General features: G+C 42.5%; 1 protein-coding gene across 1 annotated transcript in view; it reads left to right on the top strand.

The window, feature by feature from the left end:
- Positions 1-24,035, top strand: part of DNAH7 (dynein axonemal heavy chain 7) — a 574,291-nt gene that overhangs the window by 136,179 nt on the left and 414,077 nt on the right. The window contains exons 26-30 of the mRNA XM_040440176.1: positions 1,344-1,556; positions 12,082-12,180; positions 13,838-14,086; positions 14,531-14,680; positions 17,564-17,746. Of these exons, the coding sequence (XP_040296110.1) occupies positions 1,344-1,556; positions 12,082-12,180; positions 13,838-14,086; positions 14,531-14,680; positions 17,564-17,746 (894 nt within the window). The remainder of the gene's footprint in view (positions 1-1,343; positions 1,557-12,081; positions 12,181-13,837; positions 14,087-14,530; positions 14,681-17,563; positions 17,747-24,035) is intronic.

The raw sequence follows: 24,035 nt of genomic DNA, 5'->3' as shown, positions 1-24,035 counted from the left end.
CTCTATATAAACACCCATGCAATAATTAGATGGCAAGTATATCAAAGTCTTACATAAGTCAAGGATATAAACCACAGCAAAGAAGGTAATTCAAATGAATACAGACCGCAGTGCCTCTGGACCACCACCACGGTTCTTTATACCTGGCGCTAACATTGACCTGTAAGGCTGAGTTGACAACTGACATTTGGTCAGTTTTGGCCCCATAACTGCCCAAATAAGTGAAGTGTGCAGTGATTCTAAGAGCGACGCCTGTCATCTGCATGTCATACTGACTCACAGTATTATTTCACTACCACAGCAGACTCCCTATGCGTGTTACTGTAAGGCACAGTGTTCTACACCACTGTACAGGCTCTCTGCGGCCAGGAAATAGCTGTTTTTTAACACGATTCGCGAATTTCAGGAAATTCTGCAAACTGGCCAAATTGAATTTATGAGAAATTCGCTCATCTCTAAAGGCAACCCTTTGCCAATCAGCGGAGGAACAATTCCCATACTGCCACGAAAATTGAGGCTTTTTCTGCTGATGCAACTTAAATAGCAGAGGTGCAGTGACTGTCTGCTTCATGGGCCCCATACACAGTAGGGTTCACTGAACTATTGTTTTAAGGCTCATGCAAATGACCATGGTTTTTGTCCTCGTGGGATACGGACCGCAAAAGAAATAGAACATGTCCTATTCTTGTCCATTTTATGGACGAGGTTAGGACATTTGTGAAGAAATGAAAAAAATTCTGCCGACTCTCAGCTGGTATCCTTATTTTGCAGATCCTCAATTTGTGGACTGCAAAAACTGCTACGGCCGTGTGCATTACACATGTCTGGTTTCCCCCTGGTTCATTTTGGCGGTGAGCTGCTCCAGTGTAGCATGTCGGTCCACTTTCGTGCACCTTCATAGCTGATGTTCACATCAACTGCATGTGGTGTTCCATAGTTTCCACCTCGCTTTTTCACAATGGTGCCTTTTGTGTTCTCACGATACCTTTTCACCACAGCAGCATGCAAACATTTCACAAAATGCAGAGTTTCAAAAATAACAATGGTAGCAAATGTTTATTAACCTGAATATGACTTAGCTTATAATGTGTTGTATACCTATACTGTTTATACCTGTAATGGTGTTTTATTGTCTGTGATTTGCCGCTTTATAAGTGTCTTTTACTATATGAGATCTAATAAAGCTTTGATATTTTATTTATTTATTTAGTGACTTTTTTTGTTTATTTTACTGATGTCAGATGTTTGCATAATTTGATAATGATAGTGGTATCATATATACTATAAACACTACTCTTACATTAAGCATTCAATCTAAGTCTTAATTCTCATTTTACAAACAGGCTCTTTTCAGAACTGTTGCCATGATGGTACCTGATTATGCCATGATTGCTGAAATAGTCTTATACTCTTGTGGATTTGTGACAGCTCGACCATTATCGGTGAAAATTGTGGCAACATATCGTCTATGTTCGGAACAGCTGTCTTCCCAGCATCATTATGACTATGGAATGAGGGCTGTTAAATCAGTCCTGACGGCAGCAGGAAACCTAAAGGTATAAATATGTCTGAAAAAGGATGTTTTGGTATGTTTCGAATAATATATACTGTACAGTTCAGGTTTTATGTAAGTTACGGTATATGCTGACTCCTACAAAGATAATGCATACAAATCATAAACATTTGTTGCTCTCTACCAATGTCTTGAGTTGAAATGACAGCTTGGAATCTCAATATTGTTATGTCTCCTTCTTTGAAAAAGATCTAATGATGTTCCTGTCACTGCTTAGTGAAATTAAAAATAAAATAGAACATAATATAATGCATCCAGCCAACCATAGGGTTTCTTAGACTTCGGGATATTTATATTCACTGATGCATATGTTAAAAGCTCACATATAATACAGTGCTTGTTTAGAGTTTTGCTTAAAGACCTTTTTACACAGGATAGCACAGCAGGCAATTATCAGGAGTGAACTGTTCGATCCCAATAACTGGGAGTTATACTGGGAGTTGGTCCCCATCAATCTGATTGATGACCCATCAGTCAGTCCTGGAAATCCCTAAAAGGGGTTGTCCAGTGTCCTCCCCTGGACAACCCTTGGGATCCGCCTGCAATAAAGAACTGGTAAGTACTTGCCTGACAGATCCCGTACTGGCACTCCAGTTCCCCTGGCCAGGCTGTACTTACCTGACTGCAACAGTAACTCCACATTGACAACACATGACAGATCAACCCAATCAATGGCTTCAGCTTTGAAACCAATGAGATGGGATAGATCATGTGATGTTTTTATAAAGCTGGGCATTAAGGATGCAGCAATACCATCTACATATTCGTATCAACCTGCAGAATAAAGTTATCATATCATATACCTCATAAAAAAAATAACACTGACAGAATTACATTTTTTGCCCACCTCACCTCCCAGAAAATTAGATAAAAAGCGATTAGAAAGCCAAATGTACCCAACAAAAAAAAGTCACAGCTCCTAAATATTATTTCAGCAAATTCCATGAAAATCCAGATGCCGCTCCTTTTCTTCCCTTATGACCAAAAATGGGTTACTTCTGTACTCAAGAGAAAATGACTAGCAAATTGTGGGGTGATATTCTCAGGCTATCCCTTGTGAAAAAGAAAGCTTGGGCCTAAAGCACCATTTTATTGTAAAAGAAAATAATCATTATTTTTCATTTTCACAGCCAAGTGTTATAAATTCTATGAAACACCTATTGGGTCAAAGTGCTCACTACACCCCTCAAGAATTCCTTGGGTGGTGTAGTTTCCAAAATCTGGTCACCTTTTGGGGGTTTTCACTGTAAGGCCGCCACATGGTCTCTTCAAATGCAACATGGCGCCCAACAACCATTCCAGCAAAATCTGTCCTCCAAAAACCATATGGTACTCCTTGTCTTCTGAGCCCTGCTGTGTGCCCATACAGCAGTTTACAACCACATATGGGTTTTTTATTTAAACTGCAGAAGCAGGGTAATAAATATCAAGGGTTAACAACTGAACAAACCTCATATGTTACGGAAAATCAGCAACAAAAAAAAATGAAATTTTTCACTTTCAGTTGTAAAATTTTGCAATAAAAACGACATCCATATATAAATTTTTCTCTAAATTTATTGTTCTTTGATAAAAAAAAAATGTTTGGGTAAAAGTTATAGCGTTTACAAACTATGGTGCAAAAATGTGAATTTCCGCTTTTTGAAGCAGCTCTGACTTTCTGAGCATCTGTCATGTTTCCTGAGCTTATACAATGGCCAGACAGTACAAACACCCCACAAATGACCCCATTTCGGAAAGTAGACAACCTAAGGTATTCGCTGATGGGCATAGTGAGTTCATAGAACTTTTTATTTTTTGTCACAAGTTAGTGGAAAATGATGATTTTTTTTTTTTCTTACAAAGTCTCATATTCCACTAACTTGTGACAAAAAATAAAAAATTCTAGGAACTCGCCATGCCCCTCACGGAATACCTTGGGGTGTCTTCTTTCCAAAATGGGGTCACTTGTGGGGTAGTTATACTGCCCTGGCATTCTAGGGGCCCAAATGTGTGGTAAAAAGTTTGAAATCAAAATGTGTAAAAAAATGACCGGTGAAATCCGAAAGGTGCTCTTTGGAATGTGGGCCCCTTTGCCCACCTAGGCTGCAAAAAAGTGTCACACATGTGGTATCTCCGTACTCAGGAGAAGTTGGGCAATGTGTTTTGGGGTGTCATTTTACATATGCCCATGCTGGGTGAGAGAAATATCTTGGCAAAAGACAACTTTTCCCTTTTTTTATACAAAGTTGGCATTTGACCAAGATATTTATCTCACCCAGCATGGGTATATGTAAAATGACAACCCAAAACACATTGCCCAACTTCTCCTGAGTACGGCGATACCACATGTGTGACACTTTTTTGCAGCCTAGATGCGCAAAGGTGCCCAAATTCCTTTTAGGAGGGCATTTTTAGACATTTGGATCCCAGACTTCTTCTCACGCTTTAGGGCCCCTAAAAAGCCAGGGCAGTATAAATACCCCACATGTGACCCCACTTTGGAAAGAAGACACCCCAAGGTATTCAATGAGGGGCCTGGCGAGTTCATAGAATTTTTTTTTTTTGGCATAAGTTAGCGGAAATTGTTTTTTTTTTTTTTTTTTTCTCACAAAGTCTCACTTTCCGCTAACTTGGGACAAAAATTTAAATCTTTCATGGACTCAATATGCCCCTCAGCGAATACCTTGGGGTGTCTTCTTTCCAAAATGGGGTCAGTTGTGGGGTGTTTGTACTGCCCTGGCATTTGAGGGTCTCCACAATCATTACATGTATGGCCAGCATTAGGAGTTTCTGCTATTCTCCTTATATTGAGCATACAGGTAATGAGATTTTTTTTTTCCGTTCAGCCTCTGGGCTGAAAGAAAAAAATTAACGGCACAGATTTCTTCATTCGCATCGATCAATGTGGATGAAAAAATCTCTGCCAAAAAAAAAAAGGAGGGGAAAGGCGTCTGCCAGGACATAGGAGCTCCGCCCAACATCCATACCCACTTTGCTCGTATGCCCTGCAAACCAGATTTCTCCATTCACATCAATCGATGTGGATGAATAAATCATTGCCGGGATTTTATATTTTTTTTTTATATACAAAGTGTTTGCCAAAGCATATGATCACCGCCACCTCCTCAGCTCATATGCCTCGGCAAACGTATCTTTTACTGCAGAGGAGAAATCTCGTCTTGCAGCGCCGCATACACCGACTTGCGTGTAATCTGACAGCAGCGCAATGCTTCTATCAGAATGCACATCAGTGCGGCAGCTAGTCGATCGGTTGGTCCACCTAGAAGGTAAAAAAAAAAAAAAAAAAAAGGCCGCAACGCAATAATTTTATTAACTTTGGAACAGAACATATAAACTTTAGCTTTTTGAACTGAACATTAACCTTTTTGCTTACTGGTGTTTTTTTATTTTTTTTATTTTTTACCTTTATAGAACAAACCTCTCCTTCCCCATGGGTCAATGTGCAAAGCGCAAATCGCCCAAAGATGTGGCGAAGTGCGTTATGCACTTTGTCCCAGGTGAAAGGAGACGTTTGCAGCAGCTGTGAGTGAATGGGCCCTAATAGCCCTGTGTGCCTGTCCTGGTGAGATGTGATCCCTATGCTAGGTGTACCTGTGTGTGGTACTTCCTGAAACACTCCCCTAAGCATAGGGCAGGGTAGTCAGGACAGAAATAGCGGGTGTCACGCCTTATTCCACTCCTGCTACAGACACAACATCTTTTTCGGGGTGACGGTTGGGTTGAGGTACCGGCAACGACATTGGGGAAATGTCGCTCATGTAGACGGCTAACTACACTGGTGGATGGGGCCACGGAACCTTCTGGATACAGGAGGTTCTCGATGATCTCTTCCTGAAATTTGAGGAAGGATCGTGTTCTCCCAGCCTTACTGTAGAGAACAAAACTATTATACAGAGCCAATTGAATCAAATATACAGACACCTTCTTATACCAGCGTCTGGTTCTGCGGGACACTAAATACGGAGACAACATCTGGTCATTGAAGTCCACCCCTCCCATGTGAAGGTTATAGTCGTGGACTGAGAGGGGCTTTTCAATGACACGGGTTGCTCGCTCAATTTGGATTGTCGTGTCTGCGTGAATGGAGGAGAGCATGTAAACGTCACGCTTGTCTCTCCATTTCACCGCGAGCAGTTCTTCGTTACACAAGGCAGCCCTCTCCCCCCTTGCAAGACGGGTGGTAACGAGCCGTTGGGGGAAGCCCGCGCGACTATTTCGCGCGGTGCCACAGGCGCAAATCCGTTCTAGAAACAAATGCCTAAAGAGGGCCACACTTGTGTAGAAATTGTCCACATAAAGATGGTACCCCTTGCTGAATAAGGGTGACACCAAGTCCCAGACTGTCTTCCCACTTCTCCCCAGGTAGTCAGGGCAACCGACCAGCTCCAGGGTCTGATCTTTTCCCTCATAGACACAAAATTTGTGGGTATAGCCTGTGGCCCTTTCACAGAGCTTATACAATTTGACCCCATACCGGGCACGCTTGCTTGGGATGTATTGTTTGAAGCCAAGGCGCCCGGTAAAATGTATTAGGGACTCGTCTATGCAGATGTTTTGCTCTGGGGTATACAAATCTGCAAATTTCTGGTTGAAATGGTCTATAAGGGGCCGAATTTTGTGGAGCCGGTCAAAAGCTGGGTGGCCTCTGGGACGGGAGGTGGTGTTGTCGCTAAAATGCAGGAAACGCAGGATGGTCTCAAATCGTGTCCTGGACATAGCAGCAGAGAACATGGGCATGTGATGAATTGGGTTCGTGGAGGAGAAGATCCAGAAAAAATTTAATTTCAGAAACTTGGACTGGTTTCCACCGGAAAGGCTGGGCATAAAAGCTTCCCGGGTTGGCGGTTATAAATTGTGTGGCAAACCGATTTGTTTCTGCCACAACTAAGTCTAAGAGCTCCGCAGTCAAGAACAGCTCAAAAAATCCCAGGGCCGAACCGATCTGGGCTGTCTCAACCCGAACTCCAGACTGGGCGGTGAAAGGGGGAACTACTGGTGCGGCTGAAGTTGGGGACTGCCAATCAGGGTTTGCCAGCACCTCAGGGATTCTTGGGGCTCTACGGGCCCGTCTTTGCGGTGGCTGCGACGTGGTAACTACTGCACGTGCCACCGTACCAGCTTCAACTGCCCTTCTGGTGCTCGCTACTTCACCATGTTGTACGGCAGTGCTGGTACTAGGTCCAGGAAGGGCTGCGCTGCTGGTGTATGCCTCACCACGTAATCCGACAGCGCCAGCCCCACTCTGCTGCTCTTGAAGCGGATCCTGCGCAACCTGTGGTCTAGCGACACGGGGCCGGGTACGCCTGGTGCTATCAGGGACCTCAGCCTCCTCGTCCGAACTTTGGGTCAGAGAGCCACTGCTTTCTACAGGTTCATATTCTGACCCGCTAGATTCATCAGATGAGGGTTCCCACTCCTCATCCGACTGGGTCAGAATCCTGTAGGCCTCTTCAGAAGAATACCCCCTGTTTGACATTTGGGCAACTAAATTTAGGGGTATTCCCTGAGACTACCCAAGAAAAAAAGCAAGCCTGTCTTACAAATGGGAGGCTAGCGAAGTACCGGAGGCCGCTGCGGTTGATAAAAAATATCAAAACTGATTTTTTTATCGCCGCAGCGCGTGTAAAGTGAATGTGCAGTGATCAAAAAAAATAAATTTTTATTGGGGCGGGCGTGGGTGAACGCACGTGTGGGCGACCGATCAGGCCTGATCGGGCAAACACTGCGTTTTGGGTGGAGGGCGAACTAAAGTGACACTAATACTATTATAGATCTGACCGTGATCAGTTTTGATCACTTACAGATACTATAAAAGTACAAATGCTGATTAGCGATACGCTAATCAGCGAATAAGTGACTGCGGTGCGGTGGGCTGGGTGCTAACTGATCCCTAAACTACCTAACCAAGGGGCCTAAACTATCCCTAAAACCTAACAGTCAATACCAGTGAAAAAAAATAATGACAGTTTACACTGATCACTTTTTTCCTTTCACTAGTGATTGACAGGGGCGATCAAAGGGGTGATCAAAGGGTTAATTGGGGTGCAGGGGGTGATCTGGGGCTAAAGTGTACTGTTGGTGCTACTCACAGTGATCTCTGCTCCTCTGCTGGATCCAACCGACGAAAAGGACCAGCAGAGGAGCAGACAAGCCATATAACAGATCATATTTACTAATATGATCTGTTATATGGCTTGTGATTAGATTTTTTAAAAATCAGCAACCTGCCAGCCACGATCATTGGCTGGCAGGTTGCTGACGAAATACTCCTTTAACTTTTGCCGGCCCGCGATGCGCATGCGCGGGCCAGCTCTGACCGAAATCTCGCGTCTCGCGAGATGACGCACGGATGCGTCCAGGAGGAATGAATCAACCACCTTCCGGACGCATCCGTGCGTTAGGCGGTCCGGAGGTGGTTAAAGGGCAAACAACATTTTTATAATCAGTTTTGAGGGGTATAGTTTCTAAAATGGGGTAATTTATGGGTGGTTTTTTTTTTATGTAGGCTCCTCAAATTGACCTCGGAACTGAATTGATGCCAACATAAAGTAAACATATGGTGAATGTTAATATGTATTTTATGAGGTATTACTATCTGTCTTAAGAGCAGATAGATTCAAATTTACAAAATAGTGAATTTTTCCAACGTTTCTGTAAATTTTTGATTATTTTTATAAATAAAGGTAAAACATATTTACTCAAATTTACCATTAACATGTCATGAAAAAACTATCTCAGAATGGCTTGGATAAGTAAAAGCATTCCAAAGTTATTACCACATAAACTTACACATGTCAGATTCAAAAAATTAGGCTTGGTCAGGAAGGAGGTAAATGGCCTGTTCTGGAAGTGGTTAAATCACATTTTTATGTTTAGCATATTTTTAAAGAATTTTTAGTTATGTTATTTTAAATTTTCCATGTCAATATCTATATTTAAACAAAAGCCATAAAATCCTGCAGTTTTAGCACTGAACACTAAGAATTATAATAATAGGCACCACTTCTTCGTCTGTACAGATCACTTGACTGCAGTTATCTGCTTATCTATACACAGAGGTGATATCACTACAGGCAGTATTAGAATGACAGATAAGGCAGTATCCAACATTCACAATTGGCGATTGACAGAGCTTATTTATTCTCTTATTGTACAATGACATCTGCACAGGTCATGCCTAGAAAACTCTCCCATAGATGTCAGTGAGGTCCATTTCAGTCCATTGTGTCTATGGATTATGTCTTTGTGTCATATGGCTGTAAAGCAATTTTCTTAATGCTCTCTAAATGCTAAAAACAGCTCAGGCAAGATGGCTGCCCCCATAATCATGTTCAGGAAATAGAATAAAGAATTTGCAATCAAAAAATAAAAACAGATTAGAAAAAAGGAGATATGTCCCTATCTGTTAGTAACTGGCAGAAAATATTTTTTGTGACACATTTCCTATAAAGAAAGTGACCCAGCTTTTGCTAAGGGCATCTGCCATTAGTTTATGCTGTCCATCGTGAGGACACCATAAACTGGTGTAACGGTACCTTCTATGACAGAGGTTAGAAGATCAGAGAGACTGACTGCACGTGAGGTTAACTGACAGTCTCTTGATTCTCAGTGTTGTGGTTTGGTAATGACCGCACCTCTTGTCAGATGCATCGGGCAGGTCATTACTGCTTCCCTATTTAGTTTGGTTTCATACTTCATACCATGCGGTTGATATTCTCAGCCTGGATTTGGAAGAGTTGGTGTGTTCCTGCTCATCCATTTTCTTTAAGATAAGTTGTACTGCTCTTTGTATTTGGTTGTACCCTTGTGCGTGTTGTTACTAGGCCTCAGGGAGACGTTGGTTCGTTTATCTGGGAAGAAACCAGTATCCCATTCCCTTTCACTACCTCTAGGGTTTTTCAAGGCTCCTAGGGTTTAGGTTCCGGCGTATGTATGTATTTTCCCACCTTCAGGGTCTATACATACGGACAGTCAGGGACATATCTAGGGGTTTCCTAGGAGGTGACCTTTCCCTTCTCCCTAGCCTTGAGGCCTAATTCTCTCTTGTCCTCTCCCTTCTGTTGTCTTTCTGGTGTCCCTCCTCTCCCCATTATTAGTGACAACTGGGGACAGATTCCCTTTAAACAGCATGACCAGTGTTCATGTGACAGGTCTCATCGCACTGCATAAAAATGCTGTATACAGAGCTTTCCTTTAGTGTATGTGAGGAAGGGGTGTATGCACTACAGCTGTAACCATAGCAAAAACCAAAGAATTTTCATACAGTTGCAAGGAAAAGTATGTGAACCCTTTGGAATGATATGGATTTCTGCACAAATTGGTCATAAAATGTTATCTGATCTTCATCTAAGTCACAACAATAGACAATCACAGTCTGCTTAAACTAATAACACAAATAATTAAATGTTACCATGTTTTTATTGAACACACCATGTAAACATTCACAGTGCAGGTGGAAAAAGTATGTGAACCCTTGGATTTAATAACTGGTTGAACCTCCTTTGGCAGCAATTACTTCAAGCAAACGTTTCCTGTAGCTAGACGTGCACAACGGTCAGGAGTAATTCTTGACCATTCCTATCTACAGAACGGTTTCAGTTCAGCAATATTTTTGGGATGTCTGGTGTGAATCGCTTTCTTGAGGTCATGCCACAGCATCTCAATCGGGTTGAGGTCAGGACTCTGACTGGGCCACTCCAGAAGGCGTATTTTCTTCTGTTTAAGCCATTCTGTTGTTGATTTACTTCTATGCTTTGGGTCGTTGTCCTGTTGCAACACCCATCTTCTGTTGAGCTTCAGCTGGTGGACAGATGGCCTTAAGTTCTCCTGCAAAATGTCTTGATAAACTTGGGAATTCATTTTTCCTTCGATGATAGCAATCTGTCTAGGCCCTGACGCAGCAAAGCAGCCCCAAACCATGATGCCCCCACCACCATACTTCACTGTTGGGATGAGGTTTTGATGTTGGTGTGCTGTGCCTCTTTTTCTCCACACATAGTGTTGTGTGTTTCTTCCAAACAACTCAACTTTTGTTTCATCTGTCCACAGAATATGTTTCCAGTACTGCTGTGGAACATCCAGGTGCTCTTGTGCAAACTGTAAACATGCAGCAATGTTTTTTTTGGACAGCAGTGGCTTCCTCTGTGGTATCCTCCCATGAAATCCATTCTTGTTTAGTGTTTTAAGTATCGTAGATTCGCTAACAGGGATGTTAGCATATGCCAGAGACTTTTGTAAGTCTTTAGCTGACACGCTAGGATTCTTCTTCACCTCATTGAGCAGTCTGAGCTGTGCATTTGCAGTCATCTTTACAGGATGCCCACTCCTAGGGAGAGTAGCAGCAGTGCTGAACTTTCTCCATTTATAGACAATTTGTCTTACCGTGGACTGATGAACAGCAAGGCTTTTGGAGATACTTTTATAACCCTTTCCAGCTTTATGCAAGCCAACAATTCTTAATCGTAGGTCTTCTTAGAGCTCTTTTGTGCGAGGCATCATTCACATCAGGAAATGCTTCTTGTGAAAAGCAAACCCAGAACTGGTGTGTGTTTTTTATAGGGCAGGGCAGCTGTAACCAACACCTCCAATCTCATCTCATTGATTGGACTCCAGTTGGCTGACACCTCACTCCAATTAGCTCTTGGAGATGTCATTAGTCTAGGGGTTCACATACTTTCTCCACCTGCACTATGAATATTTACATGGTGTGTTCAATAAAAACATGGTAACATTTAATTATTTGTGTGTTATTAGTTTAAGCAGACTGTGATTGTCTATTGTTGTGACTTAGATGAAGATCAGATTACATTTTATGACCAATTTGTGCTGAAATCTATATCATTCCAAAGGGTTCACATACTTTTTCTTGCAACTGTAGATGTTAAAGAAAATTGCACATGTAGTGTTGTACCGTATACACTGTGGGGTTTCGCTCTGGTAGATAGGGTAAGCAGACGCAGTACAGAGGCAAAAGACAAGTTCTTAACGCAATACTTCAGTGTTTATTCACACTTGAGGCAAATGCACAAAACAATGTGTTACTTTGCAGTCTTGGTGGTTACTTCACACAAATTGGAAAGTTCATATAAGACAAGTTCTGCCCCCAGCAGTCCACGGCAGGCTTTAGGGGGCCTGTTTCCTCGGCCCATGGGTCTCAGCCCTCCAACCTGGCACCAAGCTTAAGATCCCAACACAGAGATCCTGCTGCTGAGCCCAGCTGCCTTCTTAAGGACAGTCAGGTGCTGCCAAAAACCCGGATCGGCAATTAAAATCCAGACCTGGCTGCAAATCAGCCCAGCAGCACACTCTGGAAGGAAAATACCTGTTTTCCCAGACCATTCCCCTCATTGTGTCACAACACTTATAGATATCTGAGCACTACTGGTTATTTATTTGTTACTGTCATTATCAAATTACATTTTAATAGACTTATTTATGTATTCACAAAGTATGCACAAAAATATTGATTGTAAATTGGTTCTTTGAACACGTTTCATGTTTTGCAGCTTAAATACCCAAATGAGAATGAAGAGATTTTGCTCCTTAGATCCATTATTGATGTAAATCTGCCAAAATTTCTTTCCCATGATCTCCCTCTTTTTGAGGTAAGACATTTGCTGAAATGCTTTTGTATGTGGTGATAAAAATATCAATTGGAAATCTCATTGAAGGAATTTATAAGAGAAGGTAACAGATGAGCCTCAGTTTATACCGCACCAAATGGCAGCTCCTTTGGGTAAAAAATATTATGATGTATAGACTTCATTTTCCCTGCTTGTGACTGTATGGGCCAGAACAGAAAGCCCCTCTGTAATTTAAATGGTCATCATGACTTCAATTGGTCTGCAGTCCGCATTGCTGCCAAGAATAGGACATGCTGCTGTCTGCATTTGTATGTTTGTCCCGCAAAAGATTGAACATGTACTATACTTGTCTCATTTGACCAACTTTATATCTAAAGTGTATTTTATGTAAAAGGAGAACTAACATATTACCCAATAGAGTGGCATATTTTAAGAATAGATTAGATATTTTCGTGTCATCATGTAGGCAATGTAAACTGTTGTTTCTCAAAGTCAACAAACCTGAGGCATATGCATAAAAAAATAAATTCCATTTTGAAAGATGTTTGCCTGGGCTTTACTTGAAATCTCAGTTTTAGCTAACCTGTGAAAGGAAAAATGTTTCAGCAGTACCTACCCCTTTGTCAAGTAGCTGATTGCTTAGTCTCAGCTGTGAATGCGTGACTTTGGACTCTTTCCCTGATGTTCTGATTGGATGTACTCCTGTTTCTTGCTGTTCAGCTGCGTTTACGTTTTGCAGCTGAACAGTAAGATATGCATTTGTGTAAATCAACATGAAAATTGTTAGAAATATGTCTTGTGAGACCAAGACTTAATACTTCTCTATCATGTTCTATTAGGTGGTTCACAGTGATTGTGTTTATGTGTGTGTGTGTGAGAGAGAGGAAACAGAATATTTTGTCCCCATGTTCCATGGGTAGATATAATGACCAGCTATTCTCCACCCACCAGCTTAGAGACAATTATGCAGCATAGCAAAGGAGCAAACTGTTAAAAAATTATACAAAGTTATACAGTAACTAAAGCGGGAACCAAATGGAATAGACGGCTCTACTACTCAAGCAGATGATCGAGGTGCAGAGCTGCTAGAGCTGACTCACCCAGTCAGAAGTAAAATATTATAAGTAAATTGATAAGCAGGCACACTCTGATTTGGGTCAGTCTGTAGATTTTATTTGTATATATGGTATAATATATTAAAATAATGTTACACTATAATGAGGAAAAATGTAACATGTAGTAGTGAGGAATAATTGTATTCTGCTAAATGTCCTTTTAATAGATCATGGTAATAAAATGTAGAAATAAGTTGGTCATCACTAAATGTTTACCAACTGGTAAATACCAGTTGGTAACCATTTAGTGATGACCAACTTATTTCTACATTTTATTACCATGATCTATTAAAAGGACATTTAGCAGAATACAATTATTCCTCACTACTACATGTTACATTTTTCCTCATTATAGTGTAACATTATTTTAATATATTATACCATATATACAAATAAAATCTACAGACTGACCCAAATCAGAGTGTGCCTGCTTATCAATTTACTTTTAAAGTTATACAGTAGTCAGATATAGTGCTATCACTCATGCATAAACATATCTGAAACAACAGGTACGCTTTAAGTTAAAGTTTTGAAAATGTATACATTTTGTTCTTTTTTTTTAGGGTATAACATCAGATCTTTTCCCGGGTGTAAAACTTCCTAAAGCAGATTATAAAATATTTTTGGACGCGATAAAAGAAAATTGTGAACGAATGAATTTGCAGATGACCAGCTTCTTTGCAGAAAAAATTTTGCAGATATATGAAATGATGATTGTACGCCATGGTTTTATGATTGTTGGAGAACCTTTTGGCGGCAAGACTTCAGCCTACCGAGTTTTGGCAGCAGCACTGAATGACATTTGTGAAAAGGTATTGCCAAAACAAATTGCTCTTAGTACTAAGGGGTTGTCCACACAACCACCTGGGTCATTCGTATGTGATCCATCTCTATTAGAAATCAGCAGCTGAACCCCTGCTGATTGTCTTAGTGTCACGGAAGCTGCTTCAAGAAACCAGTTTGTCCAAACAGAGAACTCTCCAAAGGTAGAAAGAACAGATGGGTGCTGATGTGGGCATGCAGCAGTGGCTTAATTGCATTGTAGGTATAGTCAATATCTACAGCGTACTTGACTGAGGAACGTTTCATTTTGGCAACTGCTGCAGCTGCCTTCAAAGTCGAAGAAACAAGGCATGTACAGCTCTGCATCAGCCAAACTAAGTTCCCATTTCTGTAAGAACTTCTGCTGAACTATAGTGTCCATTTGCCCATTTGTACTAGACAATTAATTTGATATGGAATTTTCTTTTTTGCAGGGACTTTCAGATGAAAATAAAGTTCAAATTACAGTACTGAATCCAAAATCTATAACTATGGGGCAACTCTATGGACAGTTTGATCCAGTGTCTCATGAATGGTCAGATGGAATACTGGCTGTAAGTTTCAGAGCATTTGCTTCTTCAATGGTAAGTCACCATGACTGTTTTTAGTATGTATAAAAAAATTAAAAAGTGCAAGAGAAAATTATGTAAAGTAAGCAAGAGTATTTTGGTATTTATGGTATAGAAATGTAATTCTAAATTCTCTTCAGATCCGTTAGGTGGACTGTTATGGGGAGAGTTATAAATACATATAGTAAGTGTGGAAGCACAACCATCTAAATGGTGTAGTACACTCTTCCCAACTATACACTTTTATATAAGTGGAACAAAATTGGAAAATTTGCTTTATAAAATGCATCTATGTGGTTAGAAGTGTGAATTTGGAATCCAAAATTAACATGTAAGAGTTTACACAGAGAAAGTGGAATATTACACTATTACACCCCTGATTTGCTGCAGGTTGACATAGTGTAGTAACATAGATTGTAAGGCTATATCCATGCAGTGCAGCTCACATTTGTAAACCAGAAGTATGGGAAAGAGTGTTGATTCATTGTGACGTTATACTGTATGGGGGCCACAAGGAGACGTTATACTGTATGGTGGCCTCAAGGAGAAGTTATACTGTATGGTGGCCTCAAGGAGATATTATACTGTATAGGGCAGCCACAAGGAGATGTTCTACTGTATGGGGCGGCCACAAGGAGACATTATACTGTACGGGGCCACAAGGAGACGTTATACTGTATGGTGGCCTCAAGGAGAAGTTATACTGTATGGGGGCCTCAAGGAGATATTATACTGTATAGGGCAGCAACAAGGAGATGTTATACTGTATGGGGCAGCCACAAGGAGACGTTATACTGTATGGGGGCCACAAGGAGACGTTATACTGTATAGGGGCAACCACAAGGAGAAATTATACTGTATGGGGGCCACAAGGAGATGTTATACTGTATGGGGCTTATACTGGTGGGACTCATGACCTGTATATTCCCCTTGGGTCTTGTACATCCCCATCTATGTGCACTGTACAAAGTACACTGTATACAGGGGTTGTCTATGCCCAGCCTTAAGCTTATCTTAAACTGTGAGCTACAGTATTCCACACTATTTCAGTAGGGCAAGATACCTGAGAGGGATACCCCTTTCACCAGAGCACTTGTAATTGCAATAATGCTGTAAACAAACTGGTGGTTAAAGGAGTTGTCCCATGTGGGGCATTTATGACATATCGACAGGACAATCCATAATGTCCAACAGGTGCAGGTTATCACGATAAATTTCTTAATATCGTTATCATCTGAATATTTTTGATATTGCCCAACCCTAGACTGACCTCCCTTCCATTCGCCCTTATGAAACTTCTGAAAATAGCCAATAGCGGCATGTACTCTTTTCATGAAGTCCTGATCTTGATGTAGGAGTGAGTTCCAGAGGTGGGACCTGCACCTGTTGGACATTATGGATTTTCCTGTCGATATGTCATAAATGCCCCACATGGGACAACTCCTTTAACCACCTGTTTGTTTACAGCATTATTGCAATTACAAGTGTGCTGGTGAAAGAGGTACCCCTCTCTGGTACCTTGCCCTACTGAAATAGTGTGGAATACTGTAGCTCACAGTTTTAGATAAGCTTAAAGGGAACCTGTCACCTAGATTTTGGGTATAGAGCTGAGGACATGGGCTGCTGAATGGCTGCTAGCACATCTGCAATATCCAGTCCCCATAGCTCTGTGTGCTTTTATTGTGTAAAAAAACCGATTTGATACATATGCAAATTAACCTGAGATGTGTCCTGTCCCTGACTCATCTCACATACAGGACTCATCTCAGGTTAATTTGCATATGTATCAAATCGGGTTTTTTACACAATAAAAGCACACAGAGCTATGGGGACTGGGTTGTGCGGATGTGCTAGCGGCCATCTAGAAACCCATGTCCTCAGCTCTATACACACAATCCCGGTGACAGGTTCCCTTTAAGGCTGGGCATAGACAATTTTCATAACCTACATTAAATTCCCCAAATTCTTATTTTCGACATCACTGCAAATAAGTTTTCCCAAGATCGAAGATACTGTATATCTATGGCCAAGAGGATCATCTGATTGGAGGAGTAATGTGTAATAATAGTAAGGAATTTCCTGATGTATCAGGAGGTTTCCTCCCTGGGATGAAACCCACTTGACACCATACAAATTAAAGAGGGTGCAGCATATTCAGCCTTCTGGCCAGAATGGCTATAAATATTTTGCCATCAAGTCTATAGTTTGGGTGAAGTAGGAGGTTGGTATTACAAATCTTTATATTCTATGTGCTGTAAGTGCTTCTTACATTGTTAATCGGAAATGTAATGTTGTTTTTCAAACAATTACCTAATGTTTACAGCAAAGTAGCTTCACGCTAGAATTACTCTTTTTCTTAGTACATGTTGTCATTCATAGGAATGTGTAAACACTAGATACTACAATAGTTCCATCAAATTTTGATTGGCTGCTGTCTGGCACCCTGCACCCCATCCAATTAGCACTTCTGCAGTAGCTCCAGCGCTGGTACTACACAGCTCCATCCATTTTTGCAGTGGATGGAGCTGGGGACTAGAGCACTGCTCCCATGCACTTTAGTGGGAGCAGTGGTGCAGTAAGCAGCTCCATCCATCCTGGAGCTGGAACTACTGCAGTTACTGCAGAACAGCTGATCTACAGGTTGCAGGGTGTTGGACCCTCATTAATCAGCTATTGATCCTCAGGTTAGGCCATCAGTAATAAAGTACTGTAAAAACCCATTCACAAGTTTAATTTGTCAGCTTCATTTTTCAGTTTGTAAATACTGAAATATTCAGTTTGTATACTTGTGAAACTGCTATTTTGTAACTGAATAAATTAACATCAGGGAATAAAATGTGACTACTTTTATTGTGCTACGTAGTAAAACTACAGTTCTTTCTACTGATATTTTTTTAGACTCCAGATAGAAAATGGCTCATTTTTGATGGACCAGTTGATGCTGTTTGGATCGAAAACATGAATACAGTACTAGATGACAATAAAAAGTTGTGTTTGATGAGTGGAGAGATTATTCAGATGTCTTCTCAAATGAGCCTCATATTTGAGCCTATGGATTTAGAAGTAGCATCTCCTGCAACAGTAAGTATCTATAGAATTACAATACATATAAAATTAAATGAGGCATCTAAGAAGATGTTTTGACCATTTTTAGATACATTTGCCTATGTCTTATTGAACCACTTAAAGGGTTTCTGTCCCCTGAAAAATGGATATTAAGCTGGCTGACATTAGCGATATGCTAATGTCAGCTGAACATAACTATATTAGTGCCATCTCACTGCCTAAAGCCTTTATTGAGAAAGACAAACTTTTATAATATGCTAATTCGCCTCTAGGAGCGGGGAAGGGGGGTGTTGAGCCTAGAGGCTCCATTTGCCCACCTCCTTTCACGCCCGTCTTCTCTTGATTTACAGGGCCAGGGCAGCGCTGCTCTCCTCCCGCTGGCTTTGTCTGCAGTGTAAATCTTGCGCCGTTCAGTAGGTGCAGTGAGGGAAGGACGCTCGCGGCTGCTGGGTTCCTCACTGCACCTGCGCCGTTCAGATGTACACGGTTGGTGGGAGGAGAGCAGCGCTGCCCTGGCCCTGTCAATCAAGAGAAGAAGGGCGTGAAAAGAGGTGGGTGTCACGGCGAACAGGATATAAGATACATAAATCACAAAACAAGTTTTCTAGGCGAAAAGCTGGGGATAAGGTCACCTCCTAGCTAATCCCTAACTGCTCTCCCTATTCTGCTTTGCCCACATTCAGACCTTGAAGGTAGGAATAATGTGTCCTCGTGCCTGGGCTGAGAATACCCTAGAATCCCTGAGATGGGGAAAGGGGAAAAAGGGACAGCCTGCTCCCTCAGAACCAGGAGGGGACAGACGACACACAAAAGCCAAGACAGCAAACCAAAGAAATAAGAAACCAACTTATCTTATCTGAGCCGGAAAAGCCAATCCTTTACTCCTTACTTCCACAGACTGACTGAGCTATAACCCGCACGGCCCCCTTGGAGTGAAAGTAATTTAAGCCAATGACCCCACCCAGAGCACCTGAAGGGAGGCGGATCTAGCACGACTCCAAAACAAAACAAATGATTAGACACGTGCTGCTAATCTGACAGACCTCCGCACATTGTCTGAGCAGGGCATGACAGTACTCCCCCTTCTACGGGTGACCTCCGGACACCCCGGACCAACCTTATCCGGGTGGGATCTGTGAAAAGCTCTAACCAGTCGGCTGGCACTGACATCCAGCGCCGGAACCCACATCCTCTCCTCAGGGCCGTATCCCCTCCAGTGTACCAGGTACTGAAGGGAACCCCGAAGAACTCTAGAGTCAAGAACCCTGGAGATCTCGAACTCTAAATTTCCATCGACCAGAACAGGAGGAGGGGGCAATGGCGATGGTTCCACCGGTCTCACATATTTTTTCAATAAAGACCTATGGAATACATCATGGATCCTCCAAGTCTGCGGAAGATCCAGCCGAAACGCTACTGGATTGATCACTGCAGATATTTTGTACGGGCCAATAAATCTTGGACCCAGTTTCCAAGATGTCACTCTCAGTTTAATATTTTTAGTGGACAACCACACCAGATCACCCACACACAGGTCCGGACCAGTCACACGTCTCTTGTCAGCCATTCGCTTATACCTCTCACCCATCGTCTCCAAATTCACTTGGATCCTCCGCCAGATAGAAGACAAGGCAGAAGAAAATCTCTTCTCCTCTGGCATCCCAAAGGAACTAGTCCCAGAAAAGGTACCAAACAGAGGATGAAAACCATATGTGCCAAAAAATGGTGACTTACCCGTGGACTCCTGCCTACGGTTATTCAAAGCAAACTCTGCTAGGGACAAGAATGAGGACCAGTCCTCCTGATTCTCCGCCACAAAGCACCTCAAGTGCCCCTATCAGAAACCACATCCGAAGGAATACCATGCAATTTCACGATATTATCAACAAAAATCTGCGCAAGAGTCTTGGCATTAGGCAGACTAGTTAACGATATAAAGTGAGCCATCTTGCTAAAACGGTCAACTACTACCAAAATTACTGTTTTCCCAGAGGAACTCGGCAGATCCGTAATAAAGTCCATAGACAAGTGCGTCCAAGGACGAGACGGAATAGACAAAGGAAGGAGTGAACCAGCCGGTCGAGTATGAGCAACCTTAGATCGTGCACAGGTTTCACAAGCTGCCACGTAATCCTCAATGCTCTTACGTAACCCGGGCCACCAGAACCTCCGGGACACAAGGTCACAGGTGGACTTACCACCAGGATGTCCAGCAAGGACAGTATTGTGATGTTCCTTGAATACCTTGTATCGCAGTTCTTCGGGAACAAACAACCTCCCTGGGGGACAAGAACCAGGAGCCCCATCCTGGGCTCCCAACACCTCCATCTCCAATTCGGGGTACAGAGCAGAGACCACCACCCCATCAGCCAAAATCGGAGCAGGATCCTCTGAATCACATCCCCCAGGAAAACTGCGAGACAAATCATCTGCCTTGATGTTTTTAACCCCCGGGCGAAAAGTAACCACAAAATTGAACCTGGTAAAAAACAGTGACCATCTGGCCTGTCTAGGGTTCAGACGCTTGGCAGATTGCAGGTAAGCCAAATTCTTATGATCCGTATATACTGTAACGAGGTGAGAAGCCCCCTCCAACCAGTGACGCCATTCCTCAAAGGCCAACTTGATGGCCAGCAACTCCCCACATCATAATTCTTCTCGGCGACCGAGAGCTTCTTGGAGAAAAAAAGCACACGGGACCCACTTGCCAGGAGATGAACCCTGCGACAGCACCGCTCCAACCCCCACTTCTGATGCATCAACCTCCACCACGAATGGCTGAGACACATCGGGCTGCACCAGAATGGGAGCAGATGCAAAACACTCCTTAATAGTCGAAAAGGCCTGCAATGCCTCATCCGTCCAAACAGAGACGTCGGCGCCCTTCTTTGTCATATCAGTCAGAGGTCTTACAATGGTAGAATAGTTCAAAATAAATTTTCTATAATAATTAGTAAACCCCAAAAACCGCATCAAAGCTTTCTGATTCTCTGGTCGGTCCCATTCCAGAACCGCCCGGACCTTTTCGGGGTCCATACGAAAACCAGAGTCAGAAAGCAGATATCCCAAAAAAGGAAGCTCCTGCACAGAAAACACACATTTCTCCAATTGTGCATATAATTTATTCTCCCAAAGGATCGTCAAAACCTGTCTCACATGATCCTGATGGGTCTTCAGATCAGGAGAGTAATTTAAAATGTCATCCAATTAAACTACCACGAACCTCCCCACCAAATGATGAAAAATGTCATTGACGAATCGCTGAAATACCGCTGGCGCGTTCGTCAACCCAAAAGGCATAACCAGATTCTCAAAATGACCCTCGTGCGTATTGAAGGCCGTTTTCCACTCATCCCCTTCCTTAATTCTGATCAGATTGTAGGCCCCTCTCAAATCCAACTTGGAGAACACCTTGGCACCAACAATCTGATCAAAAAGGTCGTAGATCAAAGGAAGGGGATACGGATCCCGGACCGTAATACGGTTCAATTCCTGGGAATCCAGACAAGGTCTCAGCGATCCATCCTTTTTCTTTACAAAGAATAAACCTACTGCCACCAGAGACTTAGATGGCCTAATATGACCTTTTGCCAAACTCTCGGCGATATACTTCCGCATGACCTCTCTTTCGGGTTGAGAAAGATTGTAAAGCTGAGACTTTGGCAACTTTGCCCCAGGGATGAGATTAACTGGACAATCATAGTCACGATGAGGGGGCAATTCCTGAGCCCCACCCTCCGAAAAGACATCCGCTAAATCTGAGAGATACTGAGGTAGAACCGTAGTGGACACACCAGAGATAGATGTGCCAAGACAATTATCCGAACAAAATTCACCCCAACCAATGATTTGTCTTGCTTGCCAATCTATAATTGGATTATGTTTTGTCAACCACGGTAACCCTAAGACTATAGGAGCGGGCAAATCCTTCATGACAAAACAAGACATAATCTCAACATGTGAATCACCCACCCTTAACTGAATACCATGAGCAATATGAGTGAGACTCCTTTGAGAAAGAGGGGAAGAATCTATTGCAAACACCGGAATCTCTCTTTCTAAAGTGCAAGTACTTAGACCCAGATTTTGAAGAAAAAGAAAGTCAATAAGGTTTACCCCAGCACCACAGTCAATGAATACCTCAACAAAAAAAAATCTTGAGTCTAGCGCCACCATAGCTGGAAGGAGAAAACGAGTATTACACGGAGCTTGCATACCTGCTTGCTCCACCACTCCATTCACGCTACCAAGAGTCAGGACGGTTTTCTTTTTCTCTTTCTTATCATCATGCGGTTTAACAAAAGGACAAGCAAAAACAAAATGACCACTTTTCCTACAGTAGTAACATAGTTTATGCAATCTCCTAAAGTCTCTACTACCAGAACGGAAAGATATCTGACCCAGCTGCATGGGTTCCTCCCCTACCCCAGAGCTATATGTAATATCGCCCTGGGAAGCAGGTGAGACAAAGCCACTCACAGAAGGGATCCCTTGCGCGGAGGGAGCCTTACACCTCTCTCTGATACGTCTATCTAACCGTACTGCCAAAGACATAACATTCTCTAAAGTATCCGGGTACTCATGAAAAGCCAGGGCATCTTTCAACCTCTCAGATAACCCTTGACAAAACTGACTACGTAACGCGGGGTCATTCCACTCTGACTCTGTAGCCCATCTCCTAAACTCAACACAGTAAACCTCTGCAGTATGTTCACCCTGTAATAAATTATGCAATTTAGATTCCGCCATCGAGACCCGATCTGGGTCATCGTAAATTAATCCCAGGGCTTTGAAAAATTCTTCCACCGACCGGAGGGCCAGAGAACCGGGCCGCAGAGAAAAGGCCCAGGATTGCGCGTCCCCTTTAAGCAGAGAAATGATTATACCAACCCTCTGACTTTCATCACCTGACGAAGATGGACGCAGCCGAAAATACAATTTGCATGACTCTTTAAAGCAAATAAAATCATCCGCACCCCCTGTAAATCTCTCAGGAAGAGCGACTTTAGGCTGCCCACAAATTTGACCTGCACCTGATGCCAGAACACTCTCACATCGTGTGACCGAACTACGCAGATCCGCAACCTCTAGGGATAATCCCTGCATGCGGTCAACTAGCGCATCAATTGACGCCATCACAAAACCGCTGAGTAATGGCAGTCACAGTATGGCGGGTTATAATGTCACGGCAGACAGGATATAAGATACATAAATCACAAAACAAGTTTTCTAGGCGAGAAGCTGGGGATAAGGTCACCTCCTAGCTAATCCCTAACTGCTCTCCCTATTCTGCTTTGCCCACATTCAGACCTTGAAGGTAGGAATAATGTGTCCTTGTGCCTGGGCTGAGAATACCCTAGAATCCCTGAGATGGGGAAAGGGGAAAAAGGGACAGCCTGCTCCCTCAGAACCAGGAGGGGACAGACGACACACAAAAGCCAAGACAGCAAACCAAAGAAATAAGAAACCAACTTATCTTATCTGAGCCGGAAAAGCCAATCCTTCACTCCTTACTTCCACAGACTGACTGAGCTATAACCCGCACGGCCCTCTGGGAGTGAAAGTAATTTAAGCCAGTGACCCCACCCAGAGCACCTGAAGGGAGGCGGATCTAGCACGACTCCAAAACAAAACAAATGATTAGACACGTGCTGCTAATCTGACAGACCTCCGCACATCGTCTGAGCAGGGCATGACAGTGGGCAAACGGAGCCTCTAGTAGCAGGTGCAATGCTCCCTCTGCACTAATATAGTTAGGTTCAGCTGACATTAGCACATCGCTAATGTCAGCCAGCTTAATACCCATTCTTCAGGTGACAGAAACCCTTTAAGTTACCGGAATGTTTACCTTCTTCCTTTCCACGACAAATTTTAGCAATGGGCCTATCTAATTGCAAATAACTATTTCATTTTTGAGCCAACCTACATGTACTTCATACTATTTTCATGGGACACCTTAGACTTCTATGTTGCTAGTTAACAGATATAATAAAATATGTTTCTTCAATATATTTTTTTTATATATCTTTCTCATTCATTTTTTTTCTGGTTCAAAATATTTAAAGACAAAACATGTCTAAAACCATTACTGTATGTTTGTACTGTAAAGATCAACGCTATTTGTGCAATTTACCTACCTGCTGGGCTCACTACAAGACCTGAAATGAGCGGAGCTTGTTATGGATTTTGGAGACCTATTTTTCTGTTGCTGGTTTTATGGCATCATTTTGCCAGAACAGATGTTGTACAGTGCCAAAATGTAAGAAACATCCATAAAGTGACTACAATCTAAAATGTTAATTTC

The sequence above is a fragment of the Bufo bufo genome, chromosome 7 (genome assembly GCF_905171765.1).
Source record: "Bufo bufo chromosome 7, aBufBuf1.1, whole genome shotgun sequence".
Classification (NCBI taxonomy): domain Eukaryota; kingdom Metazoa; phylum Chordata; class Amphibia; order Anura; family Bufonidae; genus Bufo; species Bufo bufo.
Note: the sequence above shows the minus strand (reverse complement) of the source record. Positions and strands in the feature narration are given on the sequence as shown.